At 53.4% G+C, this 26,215-nt stretch overlaps 1 protein-coding gene across 1 annotated transcript; it reads right to left on the reverse strand.

The window, feature by feature from the left end:
- Positions 1–4,589: 4,589 nt before the first annotated feature.
- Positions 4,590–23,992, reverse strand: OAF (out at first homolog). The gene is made up of 4 exons (XM_027563472.1): positions 23,204–23,992; positions 7,210–7,344; positions 5,971–6,151; positions 4,590–5,631 (listed from the first exon to the last, which is right to left on the reverse strand). The coding sequence occupies exons 1-4, from the start codon at positions 23,468–23,470 to the stop codon at positions 5,366–5,368; spliced, it is 849 nt and encodes a 282-aa protein (XP_027419273.1). The 5' UTR covers positions 23,471–23,992; the 3' UTR covers positions 4,590–5,365.
- Positions 23,993–26,215: the final 2,223 nt, after the last annotated feature.

Genomic DNA, 26,215 nt, shown 5'->3' on the forward strand with positions numbered 1-26,215 from the left:
AATACAGCTTGTACATCTGGAAGTTCTTGGTTGACATACTGTTGAAGCCTGCTGCTGCTGCTGCTGCTGCTGCTGCTGCTGCTAAGTTGCTTCAGTCGTGTCTGACTCTGTGTGACCCCATAGACGGCAGCCCACCAGGCTCCGCCGTCCCTGGGATTCTCCAGGCAAGAATACTGGAGTGGGTTGCCATTTCCTTCTCCAATGCATGAAAGTGAAAAGTGAAAATGAAGTCGCTCAGTTGTACCTGACTCTTAGCAACCCCATGGACTGCAGCCTACCAGGCTCCCACATCCATGGGATTTTCCAGGTGAGGGTACTGGAGTGGGTTGCCATTGCCTTCTCCACTGTTGAAGCCTAGCTTGAAGGATTTTAAGCATTACCTTGCTAGCATATGAAATGAGTTCAGTTGTGTGTGTGTGTATCAACTGTATATATATGTGTGTATATCAACTGTATGTGTGTGTATATGTATATATATACACATATATCAACTGTATCACATACATATATATCAACTGTATGTATATATTTATGTGTGTGTGTATATATGTGTTTATATATTTACCTATATATGTATATATGTTTGCATGTATACACATATATAATCAGTTCTCTTTCTCTGAAGAATCCTGATAGAGCAGCAATGTGGGGGAAACGGGGCCTTTCACACACTGCTAGTGGTAATGTAGAATAAACTGGAACAGCGCCATCTGGAGGTGATTGTACAGTATCTACCGAATACTGGCCATAGGAACCAGTCACAGGAAGCAATTCAATTGCCCAGCTTCTCTGGTGGCTCAGAAGGAAAAAGAATCTCCTTGAAATGCAGGAGACAGGGGTTCGATCCCTGGGTCAAGAAAGTCCCCTGGAGAAGGGCATAGCAACCCACTCCAGTATCCTTGCCTGGAAATTCTGTGGACAGGAGAGCCTGGTGGGCTACAGTTCATGGGGTCTCAGAAGAGTGGGACACAACTTAGCAACTCAGTAACAAGTCAAAGGGCCAACAATTTACAGTAGGATGCCCAGCAGCCACTACATGGTGAATGCCAGTGTTTGGGAAGATGCCCTAGAGAGGCCCTCTCTGTTAGTGAGCAATGGAACTGGGGTCTTGGAAGGTGGTGAAGTCATCCAGAGATGGGACTGGGCCGGTACCCACATTCCTCATATGCATTGTTAGCCTCAAGCTTTGCTTCTGGTGAGCATTCCCAGCCCCACTTTTGGCCAGATTCCTCTGTGGCTCCACCCACCCTATCCAGGTGCCTTGAAGACCCTGGGCAGAGGAAAAGGCTTTGGGAAGAACACCTCCCCTGCTTGTCCCCCGGCAGGACTGAAGCTGGTCCTTGAAAACAGGTACAGAAAGAGGCATGTCCACTTGAAAAGGATATCTCCCCACCCCTCAGCCCCTAACTTGACCATGGCCAAGCACACCTGGCTCCCTGCACAACTTTCTGACCAGCACAATTCAAGGAGCAGCAGCAGACTGTTCTGGGGGTGCTGGGGAGAATAATGGGGCAGCCCAGCAAGCCCCTTTCCCTCTGCAAAGTCTGTGGGGAAGGTGCCTCCCTCTAAGGAGTGGTGACGCCTGGAACTTGCCCAACCCTGAAACACTCCAGTCTCTTCCCTGTGCTCACATGGTTCCCTCTACCTTGCCAAATCCTGGTCAGCCTGCGGTCTCAACCTCTTCCTATCCCATCCCATCCCAGGAAACCTTCCCTAATCAACTCAGCCACGCACATCCCTCCTCCTTGGAAGTCCTCAGTATCTGGCCCAGCACTTCATATTACAGCCTCTTTATACTAGGAGATACTCTGGAAGTGAAGAGGTCCTTCAAGATCCTTGGCTGGGACTTGCCTGGTGGTCCAGTGGCTATGACTTTACGCTCCCAATGCAAGAGACCCAGGTTTGATCCCTCATCAGGGAACTAGATCCCATGTGCTGCAACTAAGAATTCACATGCTGCAACTTAAAAAAAACAAAAAAATCCTGCATACCACAACTAAGACCCAGCACAGCCAAAATATGTAATAAATATTTTTTTAAAAGTAAATGACTTTTAAAAAGATGCCTGGCTTAGTTGTCTTGGGTTTATAAATGAGGAAATAGCTGCTCTTCTCATGAACAGTAATAATATTAATGGCAGCTAGCACAGTGAGCATTCTCTCTGTGAAGGGCACTTAACACATATAAATCCACTGGAGTCTCACAATTAAGCCCATTTTGTAGCTGAGAGAGCTGAGGTACAGAGAGGTAAAGTAACAAATCAAGACTGCACAGCAAATAAGAATCATGGCCAGCAGTAGGCCCATGAAAAGATGTTCAACCTCGCTAATTGTTTGAGAACTGCAAATCAAAACTACCATGAGGTACCACCTCACTTCAGTCAGAATCAGTTCAGTTCAGTCGCTCAGTCGTATCCGACTCTTTGCGACCCCATGGACTGCAGCATGCCAAGCCTTCCTGTCCATCACCAACTCCCGGAGTTCACTCAAACTCATGTCCACTGAGTCGGTGATGCCATCCAGCCATCTCTTCCTCTGTCGTCCCCTTCTCCTCCTGCCTTCAATCTTTCCCAGCATCAGGGTCTTTTCCAATGAGTCAGTTCTTCGAATCAGGTGGCCAAACTATGGGACTTTCAGCTTCAGCATTAGTCCTTCCAATGAATATTCAGGACTGATTTCCTTTAGGATAGATTGGTTGGATCTCCTTGCAGTCCAAGGGACTCTCAAGAGTCTCTTCTCCAACACCACAGTTCAAAAACATCAATTCTTTGGTGCTCAGCTTTATAGTCCAGATCTCCCTGGTGGCTCAGAGGTTAAAGCATCTGCCTGCAAGGCGGGAGACCCGGGTTCAATCCCTGGGTCAGGAAGATCCCCTGGAGAAGGAAATGGCACCCCACTCCAGTACTCTTGCCTGGAGAATCCCATGGATGGAGGAGCCTGGTAGGTTACAGTCCACAGGGGTCGCAAAGAGTAGGACACGACTGAGCACTTCACTTGCACTTTCACTTTATAGTCCAACTCTCACATCCATACATGACCACTGGAAAAAACCATAGATTTGACTAGACAGACCGTTGTTGGCAAAATAATGTCTCTGGTTTTTAATATGCTGTCTAGGTTGGTCATAACTTTTCTTCCAAGGAGCAAGCATCTTTTAATTTCATGGCTGCAATCACCATCTGCAGTGATTTTGGAGCCCCCAAAAATAAAGTCTGTCATTGTTTCCACTGTTTCCCCATCTATTTGCCATGAAGTGATGGGACCAGATGCCATGATCTTAAGTTTTCTGAATGTTGAGCTTTAAGCCAACTTTTTCACTCTCCTCTTTCACTTTCATCAAGAGAATGGGAAAGTCTAGAGATCTCTTCAAGAAAATTAGAGATACCAGTCAGAATAGCCATCATTTAAAAGTCTACAAATAACATGCTGGAGAAGGTGTGGAGAAAAGGGAATCCTCCTACACTGCTGGTGGGAATATAAATCGGTACAGCCATTATGGAAAACAAGATGGAGTTTCCTCAAAAATCTAAAAAATATAATTGCCATATGATCCAGAAATCCCATTCCTGGCCATGTATCCAGACAAAACTCTAATTTAAAAAGATACATGTACCCCTATGTTCATAGAAGCACTATTTACAATAGCCAAGATATGGAAACAGCCTAAATGTCCACTGACAGGTGAATGGATAAAAAAAAAAAAGTGGTACATGTATCAGTGCACTACTACTCAGTCAGAAAAAAGAATTAAAATGCCATTTGCAGCAACATGAATGAACCTAGAGATGATCACACTAAGTAAATCAGAAAGACAAATACCATATAATATCACTTACATGTAGAATCTAAAATATAACACAAATGAAATTATCTACAAAATAGAAACAGACTCACAGACATACAGAACAGACTTGTGGTTGCCACGGGAGCAGGGATGGTGGGGAAGAATAGATTGGGAGTTTGAGATTAACAAATGCAAACCAATATATATATGTGTGTGCCTGTGCGCAACTGAATCACTTTGCTGTACAACAGAAACTCAACATTGTAAATCAATTATAGTGTGCTGCATTCATGTCTGCCTCTTTGTGACAGCACAGACTGTAGCCTGCCAGGCTCCTCTGTCCATGGAATTCTCCAGGCAAGAATACTGGAGTGGGTTGCCATGCCCTCCTCCAGGGGATCTTCCCAAACCAGGGATCGAACCCAGGTCTCTTATGTCTCCTGCATTATTCTTTACCATTAACGCCACCTGGGAAGCCCTAAAATAGGAAAAAAAAACAACAAACCTATTTCCAGGATTTGATCCCTGGAGAAGTCTGGCTCAGAATTTTCATCTGTCTCACGGTGTCTTTTACTGCTTACCCACCTGTGTCTGTCTCATCTTAAGTGCAGAAGTTTTGTCATAGCTTTTCCTAGTAATGCCCACCCCCAGCTACATCCTCCCCCCACCCCAAGATTGAGCACACAGTAGGTGCTTCAGGAGTTGTCCCTAGGCTGGCTGTCCCCAAGACGTGTTCCCTAGACAGGGACACGTCTCCTGACACCAGGTGGCAGCATTGGCCAAAAATTCTCTCAGAACTCTGCGTCTAGAGCTGTCAGTCAAGTAAAAATTTAAACTTTTATTTCTGGTACAAATGATAAATATTTTGCATTAAAAATCTGGAATTCAAGTTTTCCTCATACTTCATGCTCCCTCCCTGTCCCAGAACCTTACAAAAATATTTCTGTTTAGAGGGAGCAAGCCAGCACCTGCTCCCTCAGCAAAGTCCAGGTTTGCAGAAAGGCACGTATTCTGTGTCAGGGTGGGGACGGCGGCCTCCGAGGCCAGAACGAGAGGAAGGCGCTGAGATCCGTGCTAGGGGCTGCGCCCCCTCTGGTGCAATGATTCTTCCCCTCCTTGCTGCGCAGTGGGACGGTGCACAGGGGCCAGGTCCTTCCCAACGGTGGGGCAGGAGTTGTGTGTAGGGAGGTGGGTACGACAGGCACAGACACCCTTCAGGGTCTAAACCTTTGAAGAGTTAAATAGGAGAGTCACAGGCCGTCACATTTTGGGTGCTTGAAAGTGAACACTTTGGGAAGATGAAGAAGGGGAGGCAAGCTTGGAGAACCCCCCCTTCTCCCTGGCTCCCCAAGGAAGGCGCACAGGGCAGGAGTGGGGGCTGCCTTCATGAGTTAAACCTTGCCACACCACACCCCTTTCACAGTCACGGGTGAGGGAGCCAGAGGCTCCGGGATTAGGTGATGGGAAGGAAGAGCGCTAAGGCCTCCGTTGTCGGGGGTGGGGGGCACCCCCTCTGGCGGCTGGGGGAGGGGCAGTGGGTCCCGGGCAGCTGCCTCGGGGACCACCCCTCGTCCCAGCCTGGCTAGGGGTCCTCATCCCAGAGGCACAGCTGCTTCTGGGGCACGTAGAAGTCGAAGCTGTAGTTCTTCTGGCAGCTGCGGATGCCGCACTTGTAGGGCGCTGGGCGGTCGCGGCCGTGGCAGTACTTGAGCATGCAGGGGTACCAGGCCAGGCTCAGACCATAGCGGCAGATGCAGGGCTTCCCGCGGTCCCCCACCTGCCCGCAGCGAGGCAGCAACACCTGCTCTGAAGCCTTGGGGAGAGCCTCGAACACGGAGCCATCCACACCTGGGAGAGAAGGCGGGGGTCAGGGCGGGGGCGGGGGCCTCCCCACATGGCCCCTTCAGGCATCCTAGTGCTCCCATGAGCTAAGTGTTACCATCCTTGTTTTACAGATGAGAAAACTGGCCCAGAGAGGTCATCGGCCTGGCTGACGTCACACAGTAAGTAGGGATTCAGGACTGTCTGACTTCAAGTCCTCCACTTGCCCCTGCCAGTGCCACGCAGGCATCACTTCCTCCAGGAAGCCCTCCCTGACCAGTCCCAGCTGGGTGGAGAACTCCCATATCTCATCATTGCTCCCCATCATATTTGAGGTGATATAGCAGTGGGCCGCACCCAGCTGACCTTGCTCCAGCCAGAACCGGACGTCTTCCTGGCGGGTGTAGATGGCATCCACGGCCTCGGCACACACGTTGCGGAGATGGGGGCTCAGCAGCGCCCCCTGGCTGAAGTTGACGGCGATGTCCATGTGCATCTGCTCTGGGCCCCGCACCTCCTCAGCCTGCCGCACTGCCCGTGGGTTTTTCTGAGTGGAAGAGAAGAGTTGTTCCTACCCGGCCTCAGTCAGCCCCCTGCCCACTCTTTCCCTGATCGCTGATTGTCAGACAAACCCAGGCTGGCTGCCTTCAGATCCTTGGGGCCACCTGCAGGGTGACAGTCAGGGGGAACCAGCCCCCCTCCAACTGGTGGAAAAACTGATACCCAGGGCACCGTCAATTCTTTTCAGCTGGCCACTGGGCTGACCTCTGAGACCTTAGGGAAAATTCTGACATGTTGCTGGGGGGGTGGGGGTGGGGGTGGTGTTGGAGGTGGGCAAGCCAGGCCAGTTGTCCCAGGGTCAGTGACCGCTGGGGTCCTGTACTTGCCAATATCCAGGTAACTGAGTCTCTCTGGGAAAAGCAGACAGAAGGGTGGGACCTAGGACAGGTCCTGCTGAAGAGTTTAGGGAGCTTACATGAGGCCAGGGAGAGGCCTGGGGTAGGGGAAGGGACTGGGAGTGGGCAAAAAGCTGAGGGGTTCCAAAGCTGTGTTGAATGCTTTACATGCTCTGTCCCACTTAATTCTCACTGTAACCCATCTCTCAGTAAGAAAATAGGGGCTTTGAGGGACTTTCCTGGAGGGCTAGTGGTTAAGACTGGGCTTCAAATGCAGGGGCTGCGGCGGGTTCCATCCCGGGTTGGGAAAACTAAAATTCCACATGCCCTGTGGCGTGGCCAAAAAACAAAGAAAATAGGGACTTGGAAGGGAGGTGACATGTCTAGAGTCACCCAGATGATGAGTGGCGTTGCCACAGCTGAAGGCAGATCTGACTTGCCTCCATCATAAACGGGGAGGGGCTGAGGTTGGGGGCAGGAAGAATTTGAGAGATGGGGGTTCGGTGCAGATTAGGGATCTGGGGTTATGGGATCAGGTGTGGCCTGGGGCATAATCAGGGGGCTCCGGATTAGAGGCTGAGTGTGGGGCCAGGGATTAGGTGGATCGGGGCGGGGTGGGACACTGAGGCTGGGGTGGGTGGGGTCCAGGCCAGGGCTCAGCTGCAGGGGTGCGTGCAGGCTCTGGGGCAAGCCTGGGGTGGGCACTCACCTGCCGGAGCTTGGCCATGGCCTCGCTGGGAATGATCTCATTGTGGTGCAGCCGGGTGACAAAGCAGAGAGCCTGGAACTGACTCTGCCCCTTCTCCAGCTCCCCCAGAATCAAGGCCCGGAAGATCTTCACATCCTGATGGGGAAGGGCAGAAGGATGGGGGCTGGTTGGAGGGGGTGAGATCTCCTCACCAGTCCCCCCCCCAACACACAATGCTCAGCTCAGACCACCCCCCCTCAGAGAACACAGGCCTGGACACTGTCCTGCAACGGACACCTCCCTCCTGCTGTCCTGGGAATTTTTTTCTTTCCCATTTAAACCCGTGACTTAAAAGAACACACCCCAGATGTTCCAAAGCCTTCTGGAAAATTCACATAGTGAACTGCTAGAAAGCTTTCCAAAAACAAGGCTGTTTAAAAGTACAGAACTTCACCTTAAAGGAAACCACCGCTTTTGGCACCTGGTCCACTCATAGCTGATACTTCCCTTCTGGGGCACCCCTGTGTTCCCTCATCAGGGTGAGTCGGGGCCCCTACGACCGCCTGACCAGGGTGTCACAAGGCAGAGGCTGCACTTTTTACAAGCACAGATTTCAGAGTTCCTCTTGCTGACTTTCCCATTCAGTAGGTTTGGGGAGAAGGCCCCCAGTGCTTCTGGTCATCCAGGCTTCTAGACACCAGCATCTCAGATGAAGGTGGCGGGGTCAGGATGGGGTTAAGGGCAGACACAGCAGCAGCTGTTGCCAAGGGCGCTGCGATGGCTCACCTTTCCCCTTCCCTCCCCACTTCCCCTTTCCCCATGGGGTTACTAATGGCCTGGCCAGCAGGCCAAGGGCTCCTTCCTGTCACTGACTGACTGTGTGAATCAGGGAGGCCAGAGAGGGGCAGAGGAAGAAGGGAGAGGGGCTGTGGGATGGGGTTCCCTTTCCAAACCGGCTGCTGAAACCCTGGGCACCTGAGGTATCCCTTGCTCTCACCCAGCTCTGTGCCTTGGCTAATGGCTCCCGATGAGACATCAGCAGGTCCCAGTCAGCAGTGGTCTAAGTGTGGGAAGATCCCCCCTGCCTGGGAGGGACCCTGGTCACACTGATGGTTCCTCCAGGAACCCTAGTGGTCCTGTACCAACACAGAGGGTATAGAGCCTATATAGATATGAATCCTTCAATGACCGTGCCCTGGGCTCATTCACCAAACATCCCGGTTCACTGAGTGCTTCCTGCCAAGTGAAATGCTCTGAGAACAGGGTCTGAGGGGCCCCCCTGGATTCCAGTGTAGGCACTGAGGGGCCCAGGGTTCCCCTCCAAGTCTGCAGTGTATTAGTGGCGTTTAGCTCATCTCCCAGTTTCTCTAAGCCTTGTTTGTAAAGGGATGATGCCACTTTTACCCGGAGGTTGTGGTGAGGACAGAACAGGCTGGTGTGAAGGAAAACACAGAGAATGCCTGCCCTGAGTTAAGTGCTCAGCGGTGCTGGCTGGGGCCACTGGCCCACTGCAAGTGACTGGCCAGTGCTGCTGCTGCTAAGTCGCTTCAGTCATGTCCGACTCTGTGCGACCCCTGAGACAGCAGCCCACCAGGCTCCCCTGTCCCTGGGATTCTCCAGGCAAGAACACTGGAGTGGGTTGCAATTTCCTTCTCCAGTGCATGAAAAGTGAAAAGTGAAAGTGAGGTCGCTCAGTCGTGTTCGACTCTTCGAGACCCCATGGACTGCAGCCTACCAGGCTCTTCCGTCCAGGGATTTTCCAGTGCTATCATCCCACAAATCCCCATGATCTTTCTGTCGTTTTCGTTGTTTGTTTGTTTTAGAGTCTTTTGATGTGGACCCTTTTTAAAGTCTTTATTGAATTTGTTACAATATTGCTTCAGTCTTATCTTTTGGTTTTTGGGTCCCAAGGCATGTGGGATCTTATCTTAGTTTCCTGACCAGGGATCAAACTGGTACCCTCTACATTAGCAAGCAAAATCTTAACCACTGGCCCACCAGGGAAGTATCTCCCCACCCCACCACCCCATGCCCTTTGGAATTTCTCTGACTCTACAAGGACTTTCCCTACTTCCCTTCACTATAAATGGTCTCTGGAACATTGAGGGGTGGGAGTGTCCAGGGAGATTTTCCACCAAGATCGTAGAAAGGGAGACTGAGGCCCAGCTGGTGAGAAAGGTTATGTTAGGTTCCTCCTGGCCCCAGACTTGGAGGGAAGGTGAATCACAGCTCGGGTAACCTCAGCTTCCTCTCAGCAGGAAATCCGCTCTTGGGTCACGAGGCTAGGCTGTCCTTGCCCCGCCAAGCCTTGGTCATCCAATCTTCCACACCCTCAGGTCGGCTGAGGGGAGACTGGAGTTGGTACATGGGTGCATTTTCCGCTCAGTTTTTGCCAGGTGAGACTTGATACCAGATTTCCCCTCCTGGGGCTGTGTTAGGCGGATGTCCCTGGCAGGACCCCCAGGCAGGATCCAAAGTCCGCATATTTTCAGCCGTGACCCTTGAAGGGAATGCCATCTGGGATATTCACAGCATCTTCTCCGATACCACAGACACGTGCCATAGCCTGTGGTCTATGGGCTGCCCCGAGCTGGCCTCCTGGCTTGGACACTACCCATCTACCACTAGCCAGAGAAAGTATTTAAAATTCTAGACCAGACCAAGGGGTGAACGAAATCTGTCAGAATATTTTCTCTGCTTCTAGATTAAATAACAAAGTCAATGACAACAGCAAAATGCTACCAAAATGGGAATGTGACTGCGGGTGAAGCGAGGGGATGAGAATTTTTTGTTGAGATAGATTTCCTCTATGTCTCTCATTTATTTTTGTAGGACAACGATTTATTGAAGTTTATAACTGGAAGGGACAAGTCACTGTTACCATGAGTCAAAAAGGATATACTGCCCCATTCAAATCTGCACAACAACAGGAGGTAGGAACTATGATTATTACTGTGTTTGGAATGGATAACTTGCTCAAGGTCATGAGACCAAGAGGAAATGCAGCCAAAATTTTTAACCCAGGCAGCCTGCCTCCAAAATCCAAACTCGCAACCATAATGAACAACTGCTTCTAGGTCAACTAATCCAATGTCTCTGATGCCCAGTTACAGACCAGATGGTGCAGGAGATTCAGGTTCGATCCCTGGGTCAAGAGGATTTCCTAGAGAAGGAGACAGCAACCCACTTCAGTGTTCTTGGCTGGAGAGTTTCATGGACAGAGCAGCCTGGTGGGCTACAGTCCCTGGGGGTGCAAACAGTCGGACATGACTGAGCAACCACCACTTTCACTTTCTAAAGAAACTAAAGCTCAGGCCCAGAGAGAGAGCGTGGTCCGCCTGCAGCCACACAGCCAGTGAGAGACAGAAGAGAATGCAGGGCCCTCTTCCCGCCGTGTGGTCTGCGTGTCCTCTGCAGACCTGCCCAGGACTACAGTGGCTCCCATTCAAGGCTGTGTGTGACTAACAGTCAACAGCATCTGATGCAAACATCAGGGTAAGATGACGCAGGATCACCTTTCTAATCCCTCTGCCTGCTCTGCCCAGGGCCTCTGTAAACCCTGAATTTTCCAACCTTCTTAATCTGTATCTCCAGGAAACCAAGTTCCCTGTGCTGAGCCCAGGAGGGAGACAGCAGTCCAAGCAGCTGGATCTTTGTGGCTCCATCATCATGACCAGTGTCTCTCCTACCTTCTACTCCCGACACCTCAGACTCACTACCAGGGCCCCCTTTCCCTTCAACACAGAGGACAGGGCAGGGGGAGAGGGCCCCCTACTTCAGGGAACATCTGACCAGGTGCTAAGCTCCCAGCTTTTCTCCTTGCCCAAGAATCCCCTGGGATGATCCACCCAGATGTGGCCTAACGCCCAAGGCGTATGACACAGCTGGGAAGAGCATATGGCAGGCTTTTCAGGCCCAGGTCTCAGGCTAGGATGTCTAAGATGGGCAGTTTCTATAAGGCTCCTTCTCCCACAGGTTCCTAGGAACCTGCAGCCCCCCAGGAGCAGGCCACCAGGAAGAAGAGGAGGGGACGGTACCAGGGCTGAAACTGGGCCATACAGAGGGGATGGTCACAGAGATACACCAAGTCCCCTATACGAACTTTCAAGTTGCGAACGTTCAAAGATGCCAACGTGCATCTGGTTCCAGCAAGGAACCAGAACCTGAGCCATCAATGTCAAGCATGAATGAAATTGCAGCTTGCCCTCTGTCTCCTATTGCTGATGATCCTTCAGCTCTACCATCTCCCACCTCCTCTCCCTCCTCCAGTTGGTAACTCTTCTTGCTTGTTCACTCGATGCCAGCCCCTGTATGCCAGCTGTTGTACAGTACTACTGTACTTTTCAAAGTACTGTAATGTAAGATTAAAAATGTTTTATTTTGTGTTTTTTTAAATGTATTCTTTGCGTGAAAAGTATAAACCCATGACAGTACAGTACTATATAGGCAACTGTGTTAGTTGGGTACCTGGGCTAACCTTGATGGACTTAACGAACAAACTGGACATATGAACGTACTCCCAGAAGGGAACTCATTTGTATACAGGGAACTTACTGTAGTGAGGATTTGCTGAAGTCCTTTGTGGGTGGTTTAAAGGTTCTCAGAGAGCAGGATAGTTAAGAGCAAAGGCTCTGGAGCCAGTGCTGCCTGCATTCAGATCCTGGCTTTGCTGATACGCGCCATGTCATCCTGGGGGATTCACTTGACCTGTCTGTATCTTAGTTTCCACATGTGTAAAATGAGTACAGGCAACAATAGCTACACCTCAAGGAATTCCTGAGAGGAAAAATGAGTGAAAGGTCTCAGAACAGCATGGGCTGGACTCCTTCAGCTTTTCTCTAGAATTGTTGCAATCCCTGGCCTAGCTCCAACTGTGATCAACTCCAGACCTGCAGAGGCAAGAAAACAGAGCTTTCTTCCAGAGACACACCAGAGCCCCACAGAAGTCAGCTGACTCTGCTGGAGCTTGCAGGTAATCAGCAAATCGGTGGGAGAGTGCTGACTAGCATCACCTGGGGCAGGTCCTTCACAGGCGGCAGGGCAGGGCAGTGGGCAACACCAAGGTCAGGGCCCCAGTCTTCAAGGGGCTCACAGGGGAAGCTGACCCACAACTGAAGTCAGCGCCCATGATGAGGCCTAGGGTTGAGGCTTATGCAGAGTGCTATAGGGTAAAGATGAAAGTGAAAGTCGTGTCCGACTCTAGTGCTCCGGTCCCTTTAAGCATGGGGCTGGGAGGGAGGGAAGACTTACTGGAGCATAGGTCCTCAACCTTTTTGGCACCAGAGACAGGTTTCGTAGAAGACAATGTCCCCATGAATCAGGCTGGGGGTGGGAGCAGGCATGGACGGACGGTTGGGGGATGATTCAAGCGTGTTTCATTTGCTGTGTGCTTTATTTCTATTGTTATATCAGCTTCGCCTCAGATCATCAGGCACTAGATCCTGGAGGCTGGGAACCCCTGTACTAGACTGAAGGGTACTTCACTGGTTCTGGACAATGAGAGGATAGGGGGCTTTCTTGCCAAGAGAGAGGCAATTACAGAAAACGTGTGTGTGTGTGCTGTGTGCTCAGTCGTTCCGTGGACTGCAGCCCACCAGGCTCCTCTGTCCGTGGGATTTCCCAGGCAAGAATACTGCAGTGGGTTGCCATTTCCTCCTCCATGGGCTCATCTCGACCCAGGGATCGAACTCGCATCTCTTGCACCTCCTGCATCAGCAGGCAGGTTCTTTACCACGAGCGCCACCTGGGAAGCCCCATTACAGAAGCCGGGGAGGTACAAAGGCATCTTAATGCCCCCACCCATCCATCTCTTCACGCTACCGTCTTATGATCTGCCTAATGCCCTTCCAAGGCTTATTTTGTCCTCACCATAAAGTGTACCCCCCAGAGGCTGGCATCCACATCTTTGCTGACAGTTCTAAGCACTGAACCAAAGAGGTGGCGGTTTCCAGAGTAAGCGAGGCCAGGTGCCTGTCTGAGTTGATGCCTGGCAGGGATGTCCAGTCCCATCCTGCCCAGCATCCTTCAGGACTCAGTTCACATGCATCCATCCACCCCCACCAACCCTCAAGCAGAGTTGGCCAGGTCCAATCCCTACCTTCCTCCCACTGTGTCTGGAATGACCTCTTTCCTTGTCTTTCCTTCCAGATTCAACTCCTTGAGGCCAGGATAGTATATTATTTGCAGTGTATCCCCACCCACTAGAACACAACAGGTGTTGTGTTCAATACATATCTAGAAATGAATAAATGAAGGATGGACTGAACAAACAAGAGCAGGCCAGGGTCCTAAGCAAAGTGATGGGAGTACCAGGGAGGGGAGGGAGGGAGGGGACATCAGTGAGAGTGGAAGGAAGAGGCTGGTGGGAGGGCAGGGACAGGGTCTGAGAGCCCAGTCAAAGAGTCTGAGCTTCATCTAGCAGACCGCTGGAAGTCATCACTGGATTTTCAGCCTGGAGGTGACATGCACAAATCTCTGGCTTAGAGCTGAATCAGAAACTTGAGTTGTGCTAGGCCAGCGTGCATTTTATCTAAACACCTCAGAAGGGCCCCAGTACTCGTGTAGCGTCTTCTGCCTGGGCAACAAGTCTCCCAGGCCCTCCACGCTGTGCCCCTGGCTCAGGACAGCGGCTCCACCTTATCTATGCAGTGTCCTCAGCCTGACACAAAGCTGAGTGAAGGCACCCATGGTCTGGGGCCTCCATCGAAACCTCTTGCCCCCAACAAGAAGACGGTTCTTCTTGGGCTTCCTTGTACCCAGGCTCCTGCCGACTGGCAGTCCTACAGCTGCGCTTTTGGCTTCTAGAGGTTCAGGGGAGCTTTTTCATGCTCCAGTGAGGTTCCAGCAGGGGACGTGACCTTCAAGGTCATCCAGCTGCAGGGCCAGCCCCAGGCGCCCATATTTTCTAACTCAACTCCCATGATCTTTCTGCTCTTCCCAGCTCCCCGCTGAGCCCTCTCCCAGATATTCTATTCTTCTCTGCATTCACTCCCTGCCCTAGACCCTCTGTATCTCATAGAAGGCTGTTCTGGGAAAAGCAGGGGGTAGCCCTCTGCACTTACAAGAGCAGACAGCCTGTGCCAGGCCCCTACGGCTGCCTTCCGGGGGAGAGGCTCCAGGGAAAGCTCGGTGTTGGGGACAGGAGGAGACCCCGGAGACAGGCCACAGGAGCACCGATGACCCTAGCGCTGTCACACAAGCCCAACTGCCAGCTTCCAGAATGAAAGGGGGAAACAAACCTCTCTTGTTTTAACTGCTGTGGGGTTTTATATTACAGCCAAGTCGAATCGTAACTGTACACACAGACAGACACCTGCTTGCCCCCATTCAGGGGCCACGTGGCCAAGCTTTCATCCAGAGGTGCTGATTCTTGAACGATCTCCCACCCTTCACCCAGTGGCACCCAGGCCCCCCATGCCCCTCGTGCTGAGGCCCACACTTCCGCTCGGCCGTGGGCCCCTCCTTTCTCGCACCCCTGCTCCTAGGAGCACATTTCTGCCCTCGTGGCCTCTCCCAGGAGTCTCCACGTCACCCGCTTTCTCTTGATCACCGCAGCACCCCTCGCGTGTAGTCACACACACCCATCTTCTCCCGACAGTCTCTCCACACTCTTCTCCCGCCCTCCCTTCTTCCCCCAAAGTCTCTCTCTCTCTCTCTCTCTCACACACACACACACACACACACACACACACACAGTGTCTTCCATGCCTTCTCACACACCAGTCTCTGCACCCACCGCACACAGGCTGTTACACTCACCTACATCCAGGCACTTACACCCGCCTCTCCCAGTTCACCTCCCCAGCCTAGCCTGGCCAACCCCACATCCTCCTCTGCCCTCCTTCCCACCACCAGCTCCCAGCTCCAACTGCCCCCCTGCCCCTGACTCCAAGCGCCCTTCCTCAGCCCCCTTTTCCAGAAAGCCCACCATGGGGAAATGCGGGGAGGCTCTCTCATCTCAGACCTCGCTGCCCACCCAGCCCTGGACCACGGGGGAACTGAAAACGAAGAGGGTCAGATGGTGGAGCTGCTGTGCTGTGCTGGGCTGCTCAGTCATGTCCAGCTCTTTGCTACCTACCCCATGGACTGTAGCCCACCAGGCTCCTCTGTCCATGGGGATTTTCCAGGCAAGAATACTGGAGTGGGTTGCCATGCCCTCCTCCAGGGGAATCTTCCCAACCCAGGGATCGAACCCAGGTCTCCCGCATTGCAGGCGGATTCTTTATCATCTGAGCCACCAAGGAAATCCAAGAATACTAGAGTAGGTAGCCAATCCCTTCTCCAGGGAAACTTCTCCACCCAGGAATCAAACTGGGGACTCCTGCATTGCAGGTAGATTCTTTACCAGCCAATCTACCAGGAAAGCCCATGGTGGAACTGATCTTCCCTCAAAAGCCCTCTCCCAGCCCACCTCTGGGCCACCGTGGTTACACAGCCCAGGCTGGAGGCCATGCTCCAGGTCCCCGCAAAGTGCCTGCTCCTCTCTCCCCTTGGCCCTCGGACGGCGCACACCGTCTCCCGGGAGCTTCCTCTGCCATCTCGCTCTCCTTCCCGGCACACCAGAGTATGAGGTTTTGAGGACCGTCCTGAGCCAACCCAAATATTTACTGCTCGGCTCCTGCTGGAGCCGCTTTATAGATAGAGAGGGGCTGGCTTCCCTGTGCTGGAGGTGAGAGGTCAGCCTAGGAGGCAGCCAGGGAGCAGGGCCCTCCTCACCCTGCACTGGCCGCCCCTGGACAGGCACAGGAGCACCTGGGCTGCTCTGGCAGGACCCCTGGAGAGGCACAGAGGCGAACAGAATCAACCCAAAGCCAAGCCAAGCACACTCCCCGGCTGGTGCCTGGGGAGGCAGGCTGCCCCTTTATGAGATGCCTGCAGACCCCAGGGGCTACGCCTACACAGAGACTTCTTGTTACAGGTCATCTGTGCAACCACGTGCTGAGGGCAGTGCCCCCTGCCCTCCCCCAGGCCCCCAGCGTTCCGTCAGCCAAATCCCAAAGGTCACCACTGTCCCAACTGCTCCAGGAACAATGTGCGGCTTTATGTGGATCAAATGCACCCCAATGTCCCGCTGACTCAGGGCTCCTGAGATGGGAGCTCACTTCCCGCTCACTCCCATTCCCAGCCCCAGCGCCTCCCTCCCTCACCCCCAGCCCTTCATCAGAATCTCCCCCTGCCCCCCCAGAGGGGGGGGCAGCCACTTCAACACTTGCCAACTGAAAGGATGGGAGTCCTAATGATGCCTGGGTCCCCAGAACAGGAACAATCTGTTTGGCTGGGTCAGGAAGGAGGGCTGGGGCCCCGGCTGGAACTTCTAGTTCTCTTCCCACCTGCCTCCGCTGGTCTCTGCTTTGCTGAGGCCTCTCACTCACTCCTCACAACATGTCTCCAAGCCGTCATATGGTATTTGTGTTGTGTCTGAGCCTCGGGCTCAGAGAGGTTAAGTGACTTGTCAAGCCACACGGCTGGTCAAGCGCAGAAAAATGTACAGTGAGTGCTCAGAAGTATCTATGAGCTATTTAAAAAATGGTCCCCTCACTCCCATGGTCTTTCCAGGAGCCACGAGGGAAGGGCAAAGAGGAATATCCCAGGCTCAGTGAAGAGGTCAAAACTCAAAATTCATGGTGGGGCATGTGGTGAGCTTGGGGGGAGGGGTCCAGCCCAAGTCTGTAAGCAGGAAAGTTTCTCCGTAGATGTGTCCCTCGGCACCAAGGCTTTTTTCAGCCTCCTTCTTCCTCTCCCCTCCCCTGTTCGGGTTTCTTCAGCCTCCAGGAAGGAGCCCATTTATATGTCACAGCAAGCACAGGCAGTCAGAACACAGTGGGAGAATCCCTGGGTCCCCATCCTGGATCGTTAGCTACTGATCTTGTCCAAGTCACTACACAGGCTTGAGTCTCAAGTTTGCACATCTGTGAAATGGATGCAATACCCGCCATTCGATGTAGTGGTGAGGGTCAAATGAGGCCAGGTGTGTGAACGCCACTGTCAGTGTGTGATCTGAGTGACCACTCAGTGTGTGAGACCCAGACAGCTGTGATTCTTACCTCAAAGCTGGCCTCGGTCTCACCGGCACCACCCCTGTGACCCGTGGGAAGCCTCACAGGAAGACCCTCACTTCCGTTTCTCCCCCGTCAACAACAGAAGGTCACTGACTTGTCCGAGGTGGCAGTCCTCACTGCACAACCCGGGATCCTTTCCCAGGACTCCACCTGGACGTGGGTATTCAGGGAGTGGGAGGTACAGGCCAGGCTGCACCTTGGGGCAGGGCTGCTGATCCCTAACACAGGGAGGGCTTCCTCAGACACGGCAGAGGGACTGCGTTAGAACCCGGGGCCCCACAGGCACAAGCCGGGTGGTTCTCTCTGATGACGTCGCATGAACTCCCGTGGGGAAATGTGCTGGGCACCACAAAGCTCTGGGCCTCTGCTGAAAGCACCTCTACCGTAATCTGTTCCCCGAAAGTCACCCTCTCCATCACGTGCCTCCACTACAGACCAACAAACTGCAGGGACGCAACATAAGCTGGGGAGGCGGACACTGCACCCTCAGGCCCGTCATGTCTGACATCCCCATGATGTGATATCCTGTTAGAACAAACAGCCGCAGGCATCAGTCTGGCCATTTGCACATTCCCTATCTTTGCTGACTCTCTCACAGCCTGGAGCTGCTTCCCCCACCCAGACGGGGAGCCCCCAAGGCATGGATGACTGTGCTCTCTGGACTGCTTCTTCCTCTGACCCCCACCCCCCAGGGCATGGGTGCCCAGGGCATGGGTCCCTTGGAGTGACCTCGAGCTGATCCGCCCTGTTATATGGACCCCTTTATCTTGGCTCTGGGCTTCCTTGGTGGCTCAAACAGGAAAGAATCTGTCTGCAATTCGGGAGACCCAGGTGCAGTCCTTGGGTCGGGAAGATCCCCTGGAAAAGGGCACGGCAACCCACTCCAGTTTCTTGCCTGGGGAATTCCACGGACAGAGGAGCCTGGTGGGCTACAGTTCATGGGGTCGCAAAGAGTCCGACATGACTGAGCAACTAACACACACACACACATCCTGGGTCCAGCCCGTGGCCCCTCTTGGCCACCATCCTCCCCACATTTGGAGTCTGGCTCCTTTCTCCCTGCTCCTGTTGCAGCCATGGCCCACCACCACCCCCACCTGCCCTTTGTAGCTGCACATGACTTTCTCTTATCTTTCAGTCCCACCCTCCCTGCCCCGTCAGCACCAAACCACACCGCTTGAACATGACTCATCCCCCTCCCTCAGATTCTGGACGCTCAGAGGATAAGAGATACTCAGAGGGAAAGAGAACTTGGATGGGGACAGCAACCTGGGGGAAGGGGACCAAGACGACTGTCAGATCAAAAGCCAGGCTGGAGAGTCAGGACGGTGACATGCCCAGCGAGTCTGTACATCTGGGTATGATTACATGCATAGGCTTTGAATTATAAAGAAGGGCACTGCCTACTGAGACCGTATGATGAATCAGCGTTCTTGTGCTGAGGGCACCAAGAACGCAGCCTCGGGTCTACATGCTGTTTAAACATATTAGGGTTATTGTGCATAGAACAACAGGTTTCAACTAAATGACTGAGTTGGGGCTTGACCTTCATTTCACAGTCTAACCCTGTGCCTCCTCCAAGTCCCTCCATCCCTGAAGCAACTCTGCCAGTCTGCCAGGGCTTCCCAAACTTTGCTGCTCATTGGAATCACCAGCGGCTCTTTAAAAACCCTGCTGTCTGGTTCCCACCCTCAGACATTTGGACTTAATTGGTCTGGAGTGCAGGCGAGGCATTGGGTTTTCTAAAGCTCCCCAGGTGATTCAAATGTGCAGCGAAGTTTGGGAGCCACCGAGCTGCAGCATGGTTTTTGAAAGCTGCGCCCTGAACTGATGGTCAGCAGCCTGTGGGTAGGGCTTACAGTCATGCACGATGGTGATCTGGTAGCTTTGAGGGCCTTGTAGAGTGTGTGATCCTTGCCCGGGCTCCATGTCCTACAGTGGGCTGATCACTGTGACAGCTTTACTGGCTTCAGGTCCAGCGTGGCAGTGTGGGGAGGGCCAGGCAGTGCTGGAGCCCTGTCTCCTGGCAGAGGCAGAGGGTTGGAGGGGTGTGGAGAGGGTGCTGGGGCAGGGGTGCGACCGGCTGGAGGAGGTCTATATTACATCCAGCACAGGGGGCCTTGCTGCTGCCCTGGGGAGCAGGACACAGCAGGAATGACTGCTCCCTGCGGAGGGGCTGGCCAGCAACTCTTGAGTGTGACGGCTAACTTCCCATGTACCTATCACTGGGATGAGAGATGCCCACAGAGCTGATAAAACATCTTTTCTGGGTGTGTCCGTGAGGGTGTCTCGGGAAGATACTAGCATGTGAAACAGGAGCCTGAGTGGAAGGTGGCCCTCGCCAGAGTGGGTGGGCATCATCCAATCCATTGAGGGCACGATAAGAACAAAAAGGGTGGAGAAGGGCAAATTTGCTCTCTCTGCGTGAGCCGGACATCCATCTTCTCCTGCCCTTAGACGTCAATGCTCCTGGTTCTCAGGCCTCTGCACTCACACTGGAACGACACAGGCCTTTCTGGACCTCCAGCTGACAGACCACAGACTTCTCTGCCTTCATAATCGTGTGAGCCAACCACCCCTCAGATAAAATCTCTTCTACAGCTCTGTGGTGGTGGTTTAGTCACTAAGTCGTGTTCGACTCTTTTGCAACTCCAATGGACTGTAGCCCACCAGGCTCCTCTGTCCAAGGGATTTCCCAGGCAAGAATAAACCAGAGTGGGTTGCCATTTCCTTCTCATAGGGAGATCTTCCCCACCCAGGGATTTAACCCGTGTCTCCTGCTCAGCAGGCGGGTTCTTTACCACTGAGCCACCTGGGTGTATTTCCCTCCTATTATTTCTGTTCTGCGGGCCTGGGTGCATTTCTCTTTTATTATTTCTGTTCTGCAGGGGAACTCTAATACATGGAGCTTCAGAGAGAAGGTTCTGATGAGGGACTAAGGCTCTTCCAGGCTCAGTGCTGTCTTTCCGTGTGACTTTGGCTCTGTTGTTCAACATCGTTGCACCCGAGCTTAGCACAGAGGGTCCCTGCTGAGATGTGACGTGAGCCAGTGATAATTATGAAAGTCAGTGGCTTCTATTTCTGGAACATTGGGTACGGCAGATGATACACAGTGAGTATTTCATATATGTCACTCAGTTTAGTTCTCACAATGGCCATGGGAACAGTAGCATTATCATCCCCATTTTACAGATGGAAAAATGAAGCCTTAGAGAGATCAAGTAGCTTGCCCAGGGTTAAACTACGTCTGTCTCCTTTCAGTTTGGACTACTTCCTAAAGGTGACAAAACAGCCAACGTTACTATCCTCAAATGGACTAGGGACTGTTCCCAAACCACCCCCAAACGGATTTGGTACATGGTATAAAAGAAACACCAGGTCCAGGATTTTTTCCTACAAGAAAAGTCATTACTTCTAGATAGAAGCTTCTCTTGGAAATCTGCCAGAGACCTTGAGGACTGGGCGAGCAACAAGAGAGGTGACCCACCCCAGAAAGATCCATTATAAAAGCTGCTCTGGCCAATGCAGACCATGGACTAGGGTGGAGTTAAAGGCTATTCCACTCCACTCCCAGCCTTCCCCAACTCCACCCCACCCCAGGCCAGCTGAGAAATCCAGAGTAGGAAGGGACCTTGGAAAGCTGGTTTCCTTTGGTAATTTTCACTCGCAGTTCCCTCCCTTGCTAATGAAACTGGAGATGCCAGAGGGCAGGTGTGAAATGCCAGCTTCTGGGTCAGAGGTTACTCTGAAAAGCAGTCTTTGGAAGCCTGGGTGGAGGTTTTAACTGCTGTAGGGAGGTGTGAACTGCTGCGGGGATTAAAATGAGGCTCTTACAATCAGTTCCAAATGGATTCTCTAACTGGGCAGTTGGCCCCTCACTCTACCCTCAGCCCCAAGCCCCAGGCCTGCACCCCACTGCCACTGGCCTCTCCCCTACCCTTGCCCTCAGGATAGAGCAATAAAACCTTCCAAGCTGCAGCGAGAGGCTATAAAAGCTGAGCCCTACTCGTTGACTCTCTGACCGGTGTCCTATCCACAGTCTTGGCTGCTGGAGTGGTCCCAGGGATGGGGAAGTCTCTCGAGGGTTCCAGAAAGGCCACAGAACAATGGGCAGTGGGGCAGGAAGGTGGGAGACTCCTGGGCTGGCCTGAGGCTCACTCTCAAGGACAAAGGGTTTCAATGGAAGGTTGGAGGGGACGCTTAGCCTCCTGCTTCCCCTATTTGGGGGTTTTCCAGGAAAAGAACAGACTTGACAAAATTCCCCTGGAGTTTAAGTGGGGGGGCAGGAGGTGTTCCTGCCCTGTCAGCTTCCCTCTCTCCACACACACACTCACCTGCCCCTGCCTGAATTGAGAACCTAGCTTAGGCCTGCTGAGTAAGGAAGGGATCGCACAGTCCTCCCGATCGCAACACTCAAGCACCCCTACCCCCACCCCACCCCCTCAACTGGTCTCTCTGCATCCCTGGTCAGTGACAGCCCAATAGTCCAGGGACAGATCAGCCGTCAAGCCCCACCTCCACTGTCCATGGGATCACTGGCCCCCAACCTGGATATACCATCTATGGCAATGTGGCTGGGTCCCTAGGTGACTCTGCAAACTCTGCCCTGAGTCCTCTCAAGTTCTGGTCTCCAAGAGGAAGGAGAGAGAGGAGGCTCAGATAGCTGCCCCAGAGCCCTGGGCTTTCCCCACTGCTGGCTGACTCATCGGCCTCCCCTCTCCCCTTCCCCAGAGCCTCCCAGGGCCTCTTTCTACAGGAGAGGGAGGTGGGGAGGATGCTTCAGTTGACCAGCAGACTCCCTTGAGTACCACACCTCACCCACCTTCTTTCCCGCCAGGGTTCCCGCCCCTGGGTCACCGTTACTCACTGCCCTTCCAGGCCTGCTTCCTGATAACCCCAAGCACCTCCATTCTCTACTCCACCTTGCAATCCAGGGGGCCAGGCCCACCTACTTGTTCTCTTCACCAAACACACACACACACACACACACACACACACACACACACACACACACACACAGAGGAGAGGCTGGTCTTTACCCCCTTCCCACCCACTTGTACACACACACACACACACACACACACACACACACACACACGAGAGGCTGGTCTTTACCCCCTTCCCACCTACTTGTACACACACACACACACACACACACACACACACACAAGAGGCTGGTCTTTACCCGCTTCCCCAGAATCTGAGCCAAAACTGAGGGTTGGTCAGCCCTTCTGCCAAGCAGGGTAAGAGGTGGCACCTCTCCCAGAGCCTGGGGACCTCACCCGGGGCCTCTCCCCAGGTCCTCCACTACAAGTTCCCAGACTTACATTCCAAAGAGAAGAGGTGGCTTCTCCTTGGCCTGGGGGACACGTAGCTCCGCCCAGGAACCCCCTTCCCCAGCCCAAGGAAGTGAACAAGGAGAGGTGGTACATAGACTCCAAGAAGTCAGGGCTGGGAGACCTGGGGTCACCCTCTTGTTCCGGTACAGAGGTGTGAAAGGCGGCCTAGAGAAGGAAAGGGACTTGCCCTAGGTCACAGTGAGAACCCAGGACCTGTGATGCGTGGCCCAGGACTTTTTCCTGATAGAGCCTGAGGGAATTACTCCAGAAAGGGAGACGGGGTTATTAACATTGACTCTAGTAGGGTCAGCGCCTGGAGGGCGTTGGAAGACCTGGAAGATGAAAGTGCGGAACTAGCTGGTCAGGGCGCCTGGGCGCCCAGAGTAAAAAGGTGAAAGGCCGCAAGGGAGAGTCTGAAGGGCAGCAGAGCAGTTCGTGGGGGAGAATGATGGGCGTTGGGGAGCAGGGCAAAGAGGTGTGGAGAAGAGCCCGCGTGACTTGGCTAAGTCGCGTCCCTGTCCCTCTCCTGGCCCAGTTCTCCGGCCAGCAGACGGGACCCTCTCAGGCACGCAGATTTCCCCGCTCCGTCCCACCGCCAGGCAACGGACGGTGCCTCACCTTCTTAAAGTCTGCGGTGAAGGAAATGAGAGTGCCGTCGGGCTTGCGCAGCTCCAGGCTGATGCTGTCGGCGTCGCTGTCCGCCTGCAGGCTCTCCTCGGTCACCTGGCCGTCAGGCAGCCGCACCCGCACCCGCAGCTCCGACGGCGCGCCAGCCCCGGCCCCCGCGCCCACGCCGCGCGGCGCCCACAGCAGTGGCACGAGCAGCGTCAGGAGCAGCAGCGCGGGGGACGCCCGGGGGACCCCGCAGCGGCCGGGCGGGCGCATCCCCGGGAGCCGCCGCCGCCCTCGCGGTCCCGGTGCGCCGCGAGCAGGCAGGGAGCTGCGGGGCCAAACTTCGCCCGAACTTGGAGGCTAGTTCACGGCACGGGGGCGCGGCTCCCCCTGGGGCGGGGGGCTCAGCCGCGGGGCGCCAGCGACGTGGCGCCGAGGCACGTGGGCTGCGCTCCGCCGCGCGCCCCCCGGCGGCTCCGAGGCGGACGCCGCGCTCCCGGGGCCCGTCCACCTCCCAGTCCGAGCGCGGCGCCTCCCACGGCCCCCGACTCCGGAGCTCCGAGACTCTGTTTTGCACTTTTCATTCAATCCCACCCCCCGTCACTTCCTTCAGAAAACAGAAACCACCAGGACCTGCCTTAAAGAGACCGCGCACCTCTCGGCCCTTAAAGGGCCCGCGGCGGCTCTTCCAGCGCTCGGCGGCGGGCGGGGCGTACCCGCGCGCGGCGGCCTGGTGGGAACTGAGTTTCTCAACCGCGCTCCCTCCCCGTCGCGCCCCGGCAGCGACCGGGCTGGCCCGGGGGTTGACTCTTCTGGCAGATCCCTTCCTCCCAGCAGGGGCGGGACGGCTGACTCTTCCCCCGCCCCCTTCCCCCCGCCCCGTCCTTTTTTGGCCCGGTCTTGTGCCACGTGGATGAAAGAATCGGGCTTGGTGTTTTAGGGGTTTTGTTTGGTCTTTTCAGTTTCTCTGAGACGGCGAATTTCTGCGCTGCTTCTGCAAAATCGGACCTCACCTCGCGTTCAGCCTTTTGACTGCCATAGATCAGGAGACAGGGGCTGAGGTTCTGCTGGCATTGACATCCGTCAGGTGTGAAATCTTGATCAGTCAGGCCGCCTCTCTGGACATGGCCCTTGAAGTGCCCACATTTTCTGAGCCCCTGCGCAGGTTCTTTTCGGTCTGGTCGCCCTTACTTTCCCCGTTCACGACTTCTCCCCAGTCTTGCCCACCTCCCCAGACCCCTGTTCACTATCCCACAGATAGTCTGAGCAAATTCAGGAAAACAGTAGATTGCAGACCATTCTGGAGGATGTCCAGGGACTCAAGATGCGCTTGACCATCAGAGGCTGTCCCACAAACCCACAGAAATGGGTGCCTTGCCATGCACTCCAACAGTGAATTGGTGAAGGCAGGAGGGATGTGGATTCCTGCTTCCTCTGATTAGCTGTGTGCTTTGGAAACATTTGAAAAGTTCTTTGGGCCTAAGTGTCCCCTGGGTATAGTGGGTGACACCTATTTGCTGACACCTACAAAGTCCTGCCAGTTCCAGAAGAGAAAATGCCAGAGGGATGTTCAGAACCTATTGTTCCTTGATATTCATTTCACTTCTCTTTATTCTGTGTTCCCCTATTTTTTCCCAGATCTTAATCACAGATGTTGAATACCCTTCTCTTCAGCCTTCTTCCCATCTAGGTTTTCCCCAGCACAGGTTAGTAACGATGACAACAGGTACCCAAGCACCCAGGGACCGTGAGGGTGCCAGCAGAGTTAGGTGTCTTGAACTGCAGGGAGTGCCCAGAACCACTTCCTTACTACTAGCCCAGAGCTCTTCTTACTACTGAAGTCATGAAATTAAAAGAAGCTTGCTCCTTGGAAGAAAAGCTATAACCAACCTAGACAGCATATTAGAAAGTAGAGGCATTACTTTGCTGACAAAGGTCCATCTAGTCAAAGTTATGTTTTTTCCAGTACTCATGTATGAATGTGAGAGTTGGACCATAAAGAAAGCTGAGCACTGAAGAATTGATGCTTTTGAACTGTGATGCTGGAGGAGACTCTTGAGAGTCCCTTGGACTGCAAGGAGATCCAACCAGTCCATCCTAAAGGAAATCAGTCCTGAATATTCATTGGAAGGACTGATGCTGAAGCCGAAACTCCAGTTTACTTTGGCCACCTGATGCGAAGAACTGACTCATTGAAAAAGACCCTGATGCTGGGAAAGATTGAAGGCAAGAGGAGAAGGGGACGATAGAGGTTGAGTTGGTTGGATGGCATCACCTACTTGATGGACACGAGTTTGAGCAAGCTCTGGGAGTTGGTGATGGACAGGGAAACCTGGCATGCTGCAGTTCGTGGGGTCGCAAAGAGTCAGACACGACTGAGCATCTGAACTGGACTTCTTACTACACTCTGCGGCATAAATTTAAGACTGAAAGGGATTCAGAGGATTATCTAATTCGATGTTTTCCTAATTTGTTTTATCAAAAGAATCACCTAGGTGCCTATTAAAAACACAGATACCTAGATCCCTAAATCTAGTCAACCTGACTTCTTAAGAAAAAGAACTGAAAATCTGCATTTTTAACAAACGCCCAGTGATGCTTGATATCAGGGGTTGATAGCTGACAACCTGACAGAGGGTTAAGCTTAGTGGATCTAAAACAAACAGCATCTTTCCTGAGGAAACATCCTGGTCCCTAAGGAGTTTATCTTCCCATTAGAGAGATAAGGCGGGCTGTCAAGAGAACAGTGGAGTAGCACAGAATGCCCCCCGAGGGCCTCCCACCCTGAGCTGGCAGGGCTGGAGGGATGCCCAGGGTCTCAAAACTGGCCTCCTGCCTGACAGGACACTCATCTCAATCCAGCCTTAGAATTAGGTCTTCTCACATGAGTCATTAGGGCCTCACCCACATTTCCTAACTTCCTGTTTCAGGTCCTGTCCCCCATCCATCATCAGGCTCTGCCCCCAGCCATATTCCCAGGCCCCTTCCTCTTCACCCCAGTGAGATCCCGGAAGAAGT

Source organism: Bos indicus x Bos taurus, chromosome 15 (assembly GCF_003369695.1).
Source record: "Bos indicus x Bos taurus breed Angus x Brahman F1 hybrid chromosome 15, Bos_hybrid_MaternalHap_v2.0, whole genome shotgun sequence".
NCBI lineage: Eukaryota > Metazoa > Chordata > Mammalia > Artiodactyla > Bovidae > Bos > Bos indicus x Bos taurus.